At 36.6% G+C, this 12430-nt stretch overlaps 1 protein-coding gene across 1 annotated transcript; it reads right to left on the bottom strand.

Annotated features, from left to right (window-relative positions):
• Window positions 1-8529: 8529 nt before the first annotated feature.
• Window positions 8530-9267, bottom strand: LOC306642069 (ankyrin repeat, SAM and basic leucine zipper domain-containing protein 1-like; the record flags this gene model as incomplete). The annotated part of the gene is made up of 1 exon (XM_079107484.1): window positions 8530-9267. One exon carries the CDS (start codon window positions 9265-9267, stop codon window positions 8530-8532), a length of 738 nt encoding a protein of 245 aa, XP_078963610.1.
• Between the last annotated feature and the right edge of the window lie 3163 nt (window positions 9268-12430).

Raw genomic sequence — 12430 nt, 5'->3', positions numbered from 1 at the left:
ATACAGTACTTAGTATGTGGCCAGTTCAGTGCAGAACTCAATAAGATGATTATTCTAACATCTGGATGTTACCCATAGGGTAGAGTGTTAGAAGGTTGGGTTTTGAAGTGAACGAGTTTGACTTTGGCTTTTGCCACTTGCAAATGACTGATTTTGGGTAAAATACTCCTATGAACCTCGATTTCTACATTTACAGAAGAAAAGCTAAGACTATGTCATATAACTATTGCTGTATAATAAAACACCCAGAACCCAACAATTTAAAAAGATAACCATATATTATTTCCCAAGAGACTGTGGGAGGATTAGTTGACTTTGGTTGTACTTTAGATGTAGTCATTATGTTGGATGGGGGCTAGTGTGGTCTGTGATGACTTTGCAGCTGATCTGGGCATTTCTGTGGAGGTTAGCAAAATTCCAAGGAAAGAATAGTAGAAGTACACAAAATATTGTGAGATCTAGACTCTGCACTGGCATAACAACTCTTCAATTGCACTCTTGGCCAAAGCAAATCCGGCCCAGACTCGGGAGTAAAGATTCCGTTTCTTGATTAGGCAAATTGCAATGGATGTGGAGGTAAGCCATTGGAGCCAATAGTGCAACCCATCTTCCACAAAAGTCAACCTCTGAAAGGCTAAATAAAGAGTGAATGAGACATTATGTATAAATTATCTGGTACCCAGTGGACAATCAACAAATCAGTTCTTTCTTTTACCTGACTCCTTTCCTTTTCCTCCCTCCCTCCCTCCCTCCCTCCCTCCCTCCTTCCCTTCCTTCCTTCCTTCCTTCCTTCCTTCCTTCCTTCCTTCCTTCCTTCCTTCCTTCCTTCCTTCCTTCCTTCCTTCCTTCCTTCCTTCCTTCCTTCCTTTCCTTCTCCCTTTGTTTCCTATTAGTGGAGTCTAAAAGTTTGTTTTCTTAACTACTAAATTGCTCTTGGACTTGAAATAAATTCAAAATTATTTTTTACTGTGAATCTGTCTTTATTTTCTGGTCTTAAATTTGAGATTTAAAATTTACCTTGTAAAATTTATTAAGTGTATAGAAATAGTCTATATTATTTTGCGATGTTGTATATAATAGTGTGGTGGTTCAGGGCATCCACTCTGGAAACAGACTGCCTGGGCACGAATCAAAATCCAAAACTTTAGCATCAATAATATAAATAGTTGTATAAATAGTGTGTAACAACTGTATTAGTAAACAAATGAATAAAGAAATAAACCTCTACTTTCAAGCTATCACAATGATGCACTGTGTTGTGTGGATATAATCAAAAGATGCCATTGATCTATTTAAACAGAGCCCTGTGTACCTTCAAAATTTCTCTCACCATGGTATTCCAACAGCTTTTGCAAATCAATAACCACAGATACAAAGAAGTTAATTGTTTTTCTTACCCATTTCCTGAATTGGTTCTGATCTTGAATTCCATCTTGTCAAGAGATTCTTATTCTTCTTTTCTGTTATCTCCCAGTTTGATGTTGTCTACAAATTGGAAAGTTTTGTCATCATCTTATTTTTAAGAGAAAAGTATCAAAAAACAGACAACTAACAAAATTCGGTTGCACTCCATTGGGGACCCCCTTCCATGTTGTCTCCGTTAGGCCTGAAGTCTCTTGAGTGTTTGTACTATTCAGCAAATGCATAATCCACTCAGGTCTACTTCACATCTTATCCACGAGGATATTTAGAGAAACTCTATGTACATTCCAGAAATTTATTTACACTTCATCTATACCTTTTTGTAAATCATTAACTTAGTATTCTATCAATAAAATCAGTGGCAGTTTGAAATTGCTTTCTTGACAATAACATGTTTACTATTCATATTATGATATAATTATTAAGTATGTTCAGTTTTTCACAAAACATGTTCCAGAAATTTTCTCTAGCTACAAGTTGTTGATGTCCTTACTTTAAAGAAAAACGAATTTTCTCTAAATATTTGTTAGGGAGTAGTTTATATTTTATAGGTCCTAATATTTTCCTTCCAGTTATTCTTTTTCTCCATGATTTTTAAAAAATTGATTGAGATATTGGACAATTTCATTTCTTTTAAAAATAGTTTCAAAGTTACCCATATACATGGTAAAAATATGGATGCTTGTAAAAAGCAAGATAAAGTAAAAAAAAAAAAAAAAAAAAGCCCAAATTTCTTCTCTTTCATTCCTTTATAGAAGAATACTATACACATTATTTGAGAGTTTATTTTCACTTAATCAATTATTAACTTTTTTTCTTGCCGTACAGAGGACTGAACCCAGTGTCCCCTATGCCAGGCAAATGCTCTACCATTGAGTCACATCCCCAGTGCTATTATTCACATATTTCTGTGTTATTACATGCTCTTCCATAACATCATTTTGATGATTATTTTGGCTTTGTTATTTAGTTCAAATAAACATGAATTAATTAGTAATCCTCTATTTTGGGCACTTGTTTTCATCTTTTTATTGTATATCATTTTATTATTAAAATGTGGCATGTGAATATTTTTGTAGAGTTTTGTGCACAATTATGGTTATGTTTGTTCTGTGTACTGATATTTAAAAAACAATCAGCAAACTTAACAGGTACAATGCTATTTAATTTGTATTTTTTTTTTGAGAAGGAGTGAAGTTTACCTTTTAAAAAGTACATGTTTGCTCTTTTTATTTTTTTCTTTTATGAATTTCCTGCTTACTTTCTCTGTCTACTTTTCTATTACTATACTCATGTTTCCTTACTTTATAAGCGTTTTATATTTCAGTGTTAATGACTCATTTTCCGTCATATAAGTCATAAACACCTTTTTCAGCTTATCACTTATCTTCAATTTAGACTTTTTTTTTCAATGTGCATATAATTTGTGTCTAGCCAAGTAAAGATATGACTTAATGACTTAAAAAATGAAAATTGTTGTTTTTGGTATTATACCAGCTACAAAATTCTAAGAATACTGCCTCAGTTGTCTTCCAGTAATTTCGCACAATTAGGTATTTAAACCTTCTATACTCTACTTCTGTGTATTATTCAAGCCAGGATCTTACTTCGTGGATTTCTGTCTTGCTCCTCTCACATTCGCAGTTGTGGGAGCGGTCATGCTGGAGGTGTTTCAGGGAAGGACCCTGGCTTGGAAGTACTAGTATGGCAATCAGGACGGGAGGAACTCGGTCATAAAAGTTATGTTTGCTCTGATCTCATCTATTTCCTTCTGCTTCTTCATCCTCATGATTTTTTAGTTGAGGTATCTATTTCCTTCCCTTTTCTCTGGATCTTATACTTTAGTAAACTCAATGAGTGGTATACATCGAAATCTGATTTCAAAAACCCTAGCTGGGCCCACTGGCATACTGTTATGTAAAGACTTTAATGTGTTTTTTATTTTAGCTTCAAGCCATTTGTAAGATGTGAGTTCTATTCATAAAATGGGTCATTGGATGGAGGCTGCCTTATCACTGAGCTCCAAAGTCCTGAAAATCTTTTTATCGCCAAATGTAACAGAGCCCCTTTTAAATCCTAGTCTCCCCCATTTCCTGATAAATTATTTTTTTTGCAACTCTAAACAGAGTTTCTGCATGTTGAATGAAAACTGAAAAGCTGTCCCCTTCTGCCCTGGCCCCTCCAATGAAATAGAATGGTAACTGATCTCTGACTGGGGCCTCCTGGGTACATCTACACAGGTCTATTGCCTGGATTTTCTTCCTATAAATTGCAGTATTCTTGTAGGATGGAGGAAGCCAATTCTCTGCCTTCCCAGTTTGGGCCAAATTGCATTTGAATTCCTTTTTCCTTTTTAAATGGTTTTCTCATATTGCCTATGCAAACAGGTGACCCAATTCAGTCTGTGGAAGCCCCAGCAGGGCCTGTGTCCAGGGGTAGCTGGTGACAGAATCTAGGCTCGATTTGGGACTATTTTGCAAGGGGCATTGCCTGGGGCTAGTTGCCCCTGAATAAAGAGAACTGATCAGCTAGCATGGCCACCCTTGGCCACCTATGATAGAATGGAAAGAAAAACTTTAAGGACTCAGTGGGCCCCAAATTTTGTTGCTCCCTAGTCTTGCAGATATTGCATGTGGCCTCCCATCTTTCCTTTACCTGTTATATGGGGCTTTTCAGTCAAATTGGGTTCTTAGGCACCAACTTGGAGTTTTTATTTATTTATTTATTTTATTGTAAACAAATGGGATACATGTTGTTTCTCTGTTTGTACATGGCGTAAAGGCATACCATTTGTGTAATCATAAATTTACATACAGTAATGTTGTTTGATTCCTTCTGTTATTTTTTCCCTTCCCCCCACCCCTCCCACCCCTCTATTCCCTCTATACAGTCCTTCCTTCCTCCATTCTTGCCCCCCTCCTTAAACCTAACCCTTCCCTCCCCGCTTTATGTGTCCTCATCCACTTATTAGCGATATCATTCGACCTTTGGTTTTTTGAGATTGGTTTATCTCACTTAGCATGATATTCTCCAATTTCATCCATTTGCCTGCAAATGCCATAATTTTATCATTCTTTATGGCTGAGTAATATTCCATTGTATATATATATACCACAGTTTCTTTATCCATTCATCAATTGAAGGACATCTAGGTTGGTTCCACAATCTGGCTATTGTGAATTGAGCAGCTATGAACATTGATGTGGCTGTATCCCTGTAGTATGCTGATTTTAAGTCTTTGGGTATAGGCCAAGGAGTGGGATAGCTGGGTCAAATTGTGGTTCCATTCCAAGTTTTCTAAGGAATCTCCACACCAACTTGGAGTTCTTAAACTTCTGTTTGATAGGAAAATTTGGCCTTGTCTCAGACAGGGATCATTTGATGGCTGGATCCAGTTCATTTGTCTGAAAGAGACAACAGAATTGTAGAGAACTAGGGTATTTGGAGATCTCTACTGTGAAAATGGAAACGTTAATTCTATTATGCATTTCTTAGAGAAATTTTGATTGAATGATTTTATTATTGGGGTCCAGCATGGCCTGTTTGTCAGAAAGTACACTCTGAATTAGTGCAACTGTTTTATGTGTTCTTTGTTAACTTGACTATTGGCAAAACAGGCTAAAAGTCTGTTGGCCGCAACAACCGAGATTTAGCTACATAAGTGTTTTCTGGACACCAAAGATATAAAATAGATGTTCCCTCCAGCCCACCCTGGGTGACCCTGGCTAACAAGAGTCCTAGAGGGGTGTCGAGGTCGATGACAGAGGCAAGATCATACATGAAACTGCGTTGTGTTTTTGTCTATCGTGTCTTTGCACGAAAGGATTTCAAGCAAGATGTGAGACTTAGTAAAAGTACAGAAAAGTTTATTAGAAGAGAGGGAAGAAGGAGTGGAAGCACTCTCTGTCCTCTCAGACAGGAGGGTGACAACTCACTTCTTTTTATCCCAGCTTTTATTGGGGTAGAAAGGAGATCGTTAGAAGGTCCTATTCGAATGTCACCTTTCTGCTCTGGATTGACAGATTTCATTAACTAACAATCTAAGGGCATCTCTTGATCCTCTTGGCCTGACTGACAGGTCCTAATTGGAACTGATTTTATAGAGTTTACAGTGGGGGTTCCAGTCCCAATCATCCTGATTTCTTAGGTCTGGGAATCTCTGGTCTAGTTGTTCATGTAGGCTCTTGCTTAAGATGTCTTAGCAATTAGGCCTTTTTGAGAAAACATATGCTTGCCTTTATCTATCTCAATGTATCAATCTTCCTTCCATTATAAGAGGAATAGTCTGTAGGGCTGAGATCAGGCAGGGGTCCTGAAACGGCTATCAGACATTGAGGTTCCCCTGAGATAGGACTGTTCATTAACCAATTTGTATTGTGACTTAGTATTTTCTTCAATTCCTGACCCACAGCTCATGTCTAACTGCTGCCTAACAAGGTGCCGGGTCTGTGACCTATAGTGGTCTTCTGGGGGATTCCATTTCAGAAGCACACGTTCAGTTCTAAGTTAGAAGGAACTCATATGGGCTCATCCAGAAGATGCAAATAAGAGTGTGGTCACACCACATCTTGAGCTACCCCACCCCTTGGCGTGCAGAGCTTGCTAAGACAGGTTAAAAGGAATCACTGTTCCACAGGCAACCCACTGGAAAGGAATCTACGTGGTAATGTATTTTACTGACGCTCAACTCTTACTCTGGCCTGCAGACAAAAATCTCTAACAAAATGAGATCTAAAATGGGCAGTTTAATTAAAACTTCCCTGGGCAAACTGCCCCAGGATTCCTGGAAATATCTCTTGCTGGGATATCTGCTATAGTTTTGTTTTGAACTCATGATATTTCTTTCTCTGGTGAATTAACTTTTTGATTCAGTACACTTAAATTATGTATTTTTGTCTTATCTGATTGGAGGCCTTTTGACTTTTTTTTTTTTTTTTTTTTTTTGTTTTTTCATTTTTCTCTTTCTACCTTGAAAACTAATGATTCAAAATAGCTGGACCTTAGATGAAGTTTTCTGTCTTTGAGATGTACATTTTCTACTTGGCCTCCATTGACAGTCTTACCTTTGCAAATGCAAGTTTGAGATTTGAGGACTGCTTAGCATAATAAAAGTAATCAGGTCTACAGTCTGGTCTTTAAAACCAACAAAAAATACATGTATGCTTGTATTTGTATATTGTTTGCACGCTACCAAAATAGAGTATAGGTAAATAAGCAGTCACATAACTTAAAGCTGTTAAATTAGCTCAAAAGTTTTTTGATTCAGATGACTTAGATACATCTTTAACGAATAAGTTAATTTGACTTTGTTAGTAATAGGAAATCTTTAAAATTTACTAACACGTTTTTGCTAACCGATTGCAATAACTAATACCTCTTGATTTAAGGCACAACATTATTGTATACTGTGTAAAACAACTTTTAGGATAGTTGCAAAAAATAAAAACAAAAATTTTAGCTAAGCTTGATTCCCACAGGTAATTTAAAAATCATTGTTATAGTGAGCAAATTAGATACATATATAGGACAGATGTGACATTTGTGGTTTATCTAAAACATGACATCAATATTAATTGTTCAACAGATATTTGAAAATTCACAAACGAGACTATAAGCTAAGTCTAGACATGGACAGAATTATTAAAGGTTTATAATTAAGTCTTATTTAAAATATATTGTTAGAGTTTTTAAACTCAGGAAATTTAATTTTATTTGATATTTCTTTTCTTATTCCAGGCTTGATTATCTCAAGGATATTATCTTGAGGAGATAATTTAAAACTGCTAATAATCTATGTATGGTTTCTGTTTTTAATTTCTGGGATAACATCATTTTATAATGAGCTAAAAATTGTGTTTTTGCTGCAAATTTATCATAAACCTTAGTAGTACTTTCAGAAACCAACCATCAATTTGTCTATATCTTCATTCAGTAACCTAAATGTTTATATAAATTTCCAGAATTTTTATTTTTACTCTTGATATTTTTTATAGTACCTACAAGAAAAAAAAATGATGGTTTATAAGTTTTTTTTTTAGGCAGTGTTTTTTTTTTTACCTTATTTTATTTAGTTTTGTATGTAGTGATAAGGACCCAACCCAGTGCCTCGCATACTAGGTATGTGCACCACCACTGAGCCACAGTCCCAGTCTGATGTTTGATAAGTTTTTATGCATTGGATTTTTGAGACCAATTTGCCTCTGTAAGTTTATTTTCACCTATACCCTAGTTAGAAAAGGTTTATGTTGGTATACAGACCCTAAATTTATGATGTTACAAATAAAATGGATGCCAATTAGCTTCCACTGAAAACAGAACAGACTTAAAGAACAAAGATTTTATGTTTTCTGCTGTTTTAGGCTTTTGATTGCTGAAGAAAAGTCTTGAGAGGGTATTTTTAAATCTTTATTTGTTCTAAACTCTCTTTTGGTTTATAATTGGTTAAATGAGCTACTTTTACAATCATGTGGTTTGTTTCATTGATATAAATTGTATTAAGTTTTAGAAATCCAACAGTCCTAATATAACACTTACTGTCTTAACATGCTATAAAAATAACTAAATTATTTGCCTAAATTTTTAAACTTTCTATGTAGTAATAATACCTTATTTATTGTTTATATTTATTTTAGATAGCATAAGCCATGTCCTTGTAGTTAGTAAGGGGGAACCTTGATTTATTCATCCTCCATCTCAAGATAAATTTAGAATTAAAGATTTTAAAATAGGCATAAAGCTAACTACTTTTAAAAAATATTAGATGAAACTTTTATTTTGAATGTGATTTAGTTGTATGTTCAAACTAAAGAATTACGTATAATCTACTGCTTGATCAAAATTAACAAAAATATAAACTATATTTACAACTCAAAATGACAAATCACTTTCTAAAGAAAAACTCTGTTTTATATTATCCTAATTTTCCTATGGAAAGGCAAAGAATGAAGTGATATTATATCACAGATGGTTATTAAAAGCAATATGAGGATAGTTTGAATAAGATATACATACATAATTTAAAACAAATATTAGGGTTATTTTCTCTGAAAAGTTAACTTGCAAATGAAAAGAATCAGCCCAAATCCATATATTGTAATATTCAAAATTCTACTTCAAAATTCTATTCTTCCATGTAGAAACTTCTTCCATTAATGGTATATGAGTTGGATCATTTTCCTGTTCATTTTGCAGCTTCTGAATTATGTCTTTTAGTTTGCGGGCTCCTTCACTCAAATCTTCAACATTACTAACAAGTTCTTCACAAACTGAAGTAAAATTCCGGGGAGAAGCCCATTCCAGTACTATCTTATGAAAATTTACAGATAATTTAGTAATGATATTCTGTACAGCTGTTATTAAATGGCTACACTGTTTGTTTAATTTCAAAAGAAAGTCGAGGAACTCATCACCACTGATTTCCAACTTTGCCACTTCAGGTAACTCTCCAAAATTTATCTCTTCTACCTCCAGTTCTTTAATAGCAGCCAGAATTTTCCGCTGATCTTTATTGGTAATTCCATTCTTTGAAAATTCATCTTTTTTTTCAATGGTCAAAAGGTATCTTAAAGTTATGTTCCTTTCCTTTAATAAGTCTGTCATATGTTCCAGTTCAAGACCATGTAAAAATATTTCCAGATGTCCAAATGCTGTGTAGGAACCAAATATGTGATCTTTTTCTTTATCAGAATCTGCTGTCAATAGTTCACAAATAGTCTCTTCCTTAGTTCGCTGTTGATGCTTTCCTTCCAATGGATTTAAAGTCAAAGATAGAAAGTTGAAGATCTCAAGCTGTTTATTTCTTTTTGCAATCTCACTTGATGTCTTTCCATCTTTGGTTTGCAGCATTGTACTGACTCCAAGTTCAAGCAACTTCAAAACGACATTTTATGACCTTGATGTGCTGCCCGTGTTAAAGCAGCATAACCATTCTCATCCTGTGCATTAACTTCTGCTCCATGTGCAACCAGGAGAGCAACCACCTGAGGGTGACCATTCTGTGCAGCATGCATAATAGGAGTCATGAGTCTCCTATGAGCTACGCACTTCAAGATTTATTCTTCAGAGCCACGAGCAGAACATGCAGTCATCACAATAGTCTGCTTACCCTTATCAAAGCTTGCATTAGCACCTCTGTCCAAAAGGAGATGAGCCATCTGTACATTGGCAACGCTAGCCGCATACATCAGAGAAGTCCATCCACATCGAAAGCTGGAATCTACACTAATGCCAGAATCTAGGAGCGCCTCCATTAAGAAAATATCTCCAGTGGCCAACGCTTTCTTAAATGTTTCATTCTTTTCTTCTGTAGGCAACGGCCTTTTTATTTTCTGGGATGCCGGTCGAGGTATCCAATCTCCCAGCCGTCAACCTCGCTATCACTTCTCTCGCCTCCGCCCACCACCACCAGGCCTCGTAGCAGGCCCATTGCGGTGCCTGCCGCCATCAAAAGCTAGCTACTTTAAAGAGATTTTGCAACTGTCCTGTTTATGACTCAGTTTACAGAGTACATTTAGAATGTGATTGTATATGTTCTTAATTGGTAAATAGGCATTATTTCATGTAGTCGGTGTCATAGTTTTTATATTCCTGTCACCAAAATACTGGACAAAACAGCTTAGAGGAGGAAAAGTTTATTTTGGCCCACTGTTTTGGAAGTCTCAGTCCCTAGGCAGCTGAGTCTGTTGCTGTGGGCCTAGGCGAGGCAGCACGTGACTGGGGAGGGACCCAGCGGAGAGAAGCTGCTCAGCTCATGGTAGGGTCAGGAGGGAGAGAGAGAGTGTGTGAACAAGGGCAAAAGGGAATATGTATCCTTCCAGGGTGGGCCTCCAGTGACCCACCTCCTCCAGCCATGCCCCACCTGCCTAGTTACCACCCAGTGAGTCCGTTCACACTAGGATGGACTGATGAGGTTACGGCTCTCACAATCCAGTCATTTCTCTTCTGAATATTCCTGCATCAACACCGGAGCTTTTGGGGGACACCTTGTATTCACACTGTAACAGTCAATATTCAAAACTTTTACTGTTCTGTGGTACCTAAAAATTCTAAACATGTTGTAAAATATAATTCTTGAAATGATGAACTGTCTGCCCAGATGGTAATTAACCTTGGTTTGGCATTAGAGGAACTCTAGATAATGGGCACTCTTTAATGCAAATCTGTTTCAGAGTCACTGTTACAAAGTTAATTTTCTTTGATTAGTTAAAGATGATGGGTCTAGAGAGATTTTTTTTAATTCAAGTCTCCTGGATTTACTTTGCTTTTTCTGGTATTCTTAACGATGGACTTCTAGTTAAGCTTAGCCTAAGGACCACTCTTTCTAAACACTTTGTTGCTTAAATTTGGCTAAAATAATAAAAAAAGAGGGGGTCTTTGATGTTGACTCAAAGCTACAGGTCACTTGTCACTTCCACTCTGATGTGAGATTAATCAGTTCAAAGAAGAGCACAAATCTCCAGTAATGTGGGACCAAACTGTTGGAAGAATAATCTGCAGTGTCTTCAGAGGAAAACTATAAGAATCAGAATGGAGTCTTTTGTAAACCTCATCAAAGTTAAACCAGTCTGGGTGGTCACAGAACATTCTTACATGTGATTACCTAGCACTGAATTCCTTCCCCCAGGCGGAACTACTAAATATTTTGGATTTTATCTTCTTCTACAATTTGCAGTGGTACTTTCAGGAACAAGAAGAGGTTCTCCCTGGGTCTTCATACCAAAGGACCCATCAATAAATAGCCAGCCAGGTGACGTCCATCCCATGTTCCTCAATACTGAGGGATAAAAAGACGGGGGAAATTGTAATAGAGATCCTTTAACATTAAAAGACCCAATCTCCTCAATTTCCTAATGAATTGTTTTTCTGCAGCTCTGTTTTCTCATGCTGAAAATGGAAACTGAAAAGCTGCCCCTGACCCCAGGATGTTTCTCCAGTGAAATGGAATGGTAGCATCTCTGGCTGGAGCAGCCTGGCTAAATCCACCTGTGCATTTCCTGGCTTTTGTTCCTATAAATGACAACAATCTCGTAGGATGGAGGAAAATTCTTTCCCAGCTTTGGTCAAACTGTGATGAAGTTTATTTTCCTATTTTTATTGTTTTCTCTTATTTCTGAAGTGGGTGACTGAATTCAATCTATTAAAACCAACAAGGCCTCTGGCCTGGGGAGCCCATAACATAGAGACAACATATGAAACCGACTGAATTTGCTCCTCCCCATCCCATTAAGAACAGACTTCCTCCTGTTGAGAGAAGGGAGCTAAAGGGCTGGGTGCTCCCAGGTATGGAAGAAGCAGGAACATGGAGAATGGAGATCAGGAATCCTGCCCCAATCCTTTCTAACATAGGACAACCAAATCTACACATATATATCACTGAATTTTTATTGCTGTAAATTGTAACTGCTTCTGTGGGGTCAGTGGGGAGACATAATCAAGCTGCTTCTTCAAGGTTTGATCAGACTGAATAAGATTCACTATTCAGTTTTCCATCTTTTGTCTGTATCTTTTGTGGACAAGTGGTAGAATCCAGCCTGTCAGGATCCAGGCAGTGTCCTTGGGCTAGACTGTTGGGTAACACATATTGGAGAACATTCTAGCAAATACCTGAGTGAGTGAGTAAGCAGTTATGATAAGATGGAATCTACCACTGATTCCCAAAGTTGTGCAAGGAACGGGAACTAACACTTATTTGAAACCAGACACCATGCCTACATTTACATCATTAAATCCAAACTACTGGTCTACTAAGGTTATATATTAGCACCTTGATTTTCAGAAGAAACTGAAGCTAAGGAATGAATCAATTTGCCTGAAGTCAAATAGCTGGTCTAAGGTAGAATTGAGATTGAAATAAGAATTTTCCTGACTCCCAAACCATCGACACCACCAGGATCATTCCTGCCTTGGTATTAGTTTAGTAACCAATTGAACTATTTATTAGTTCAAGAACATACCTTAATTGCAAAAATCAAGTAGAAAATGGATCTGGTGTTGGGTAGTGAGTGTCCAC

Source organism: Sciurus vulgaris (assembly GCF_902686455.1).
Source record: "Sciurus vulgaris genome assembly, chromosome: 12".
Taxonomy (NCBI): Eukaryota; Metazoa; Chordata; class Mammalia; order Rodentia; family Sciuridae; genus Sciurus; species Sciurus vulgaris.
Note: the sequence above shows the minus strand (reverse complement) of the source record. Positions and strands in the feature narration are given on the sequence as shown.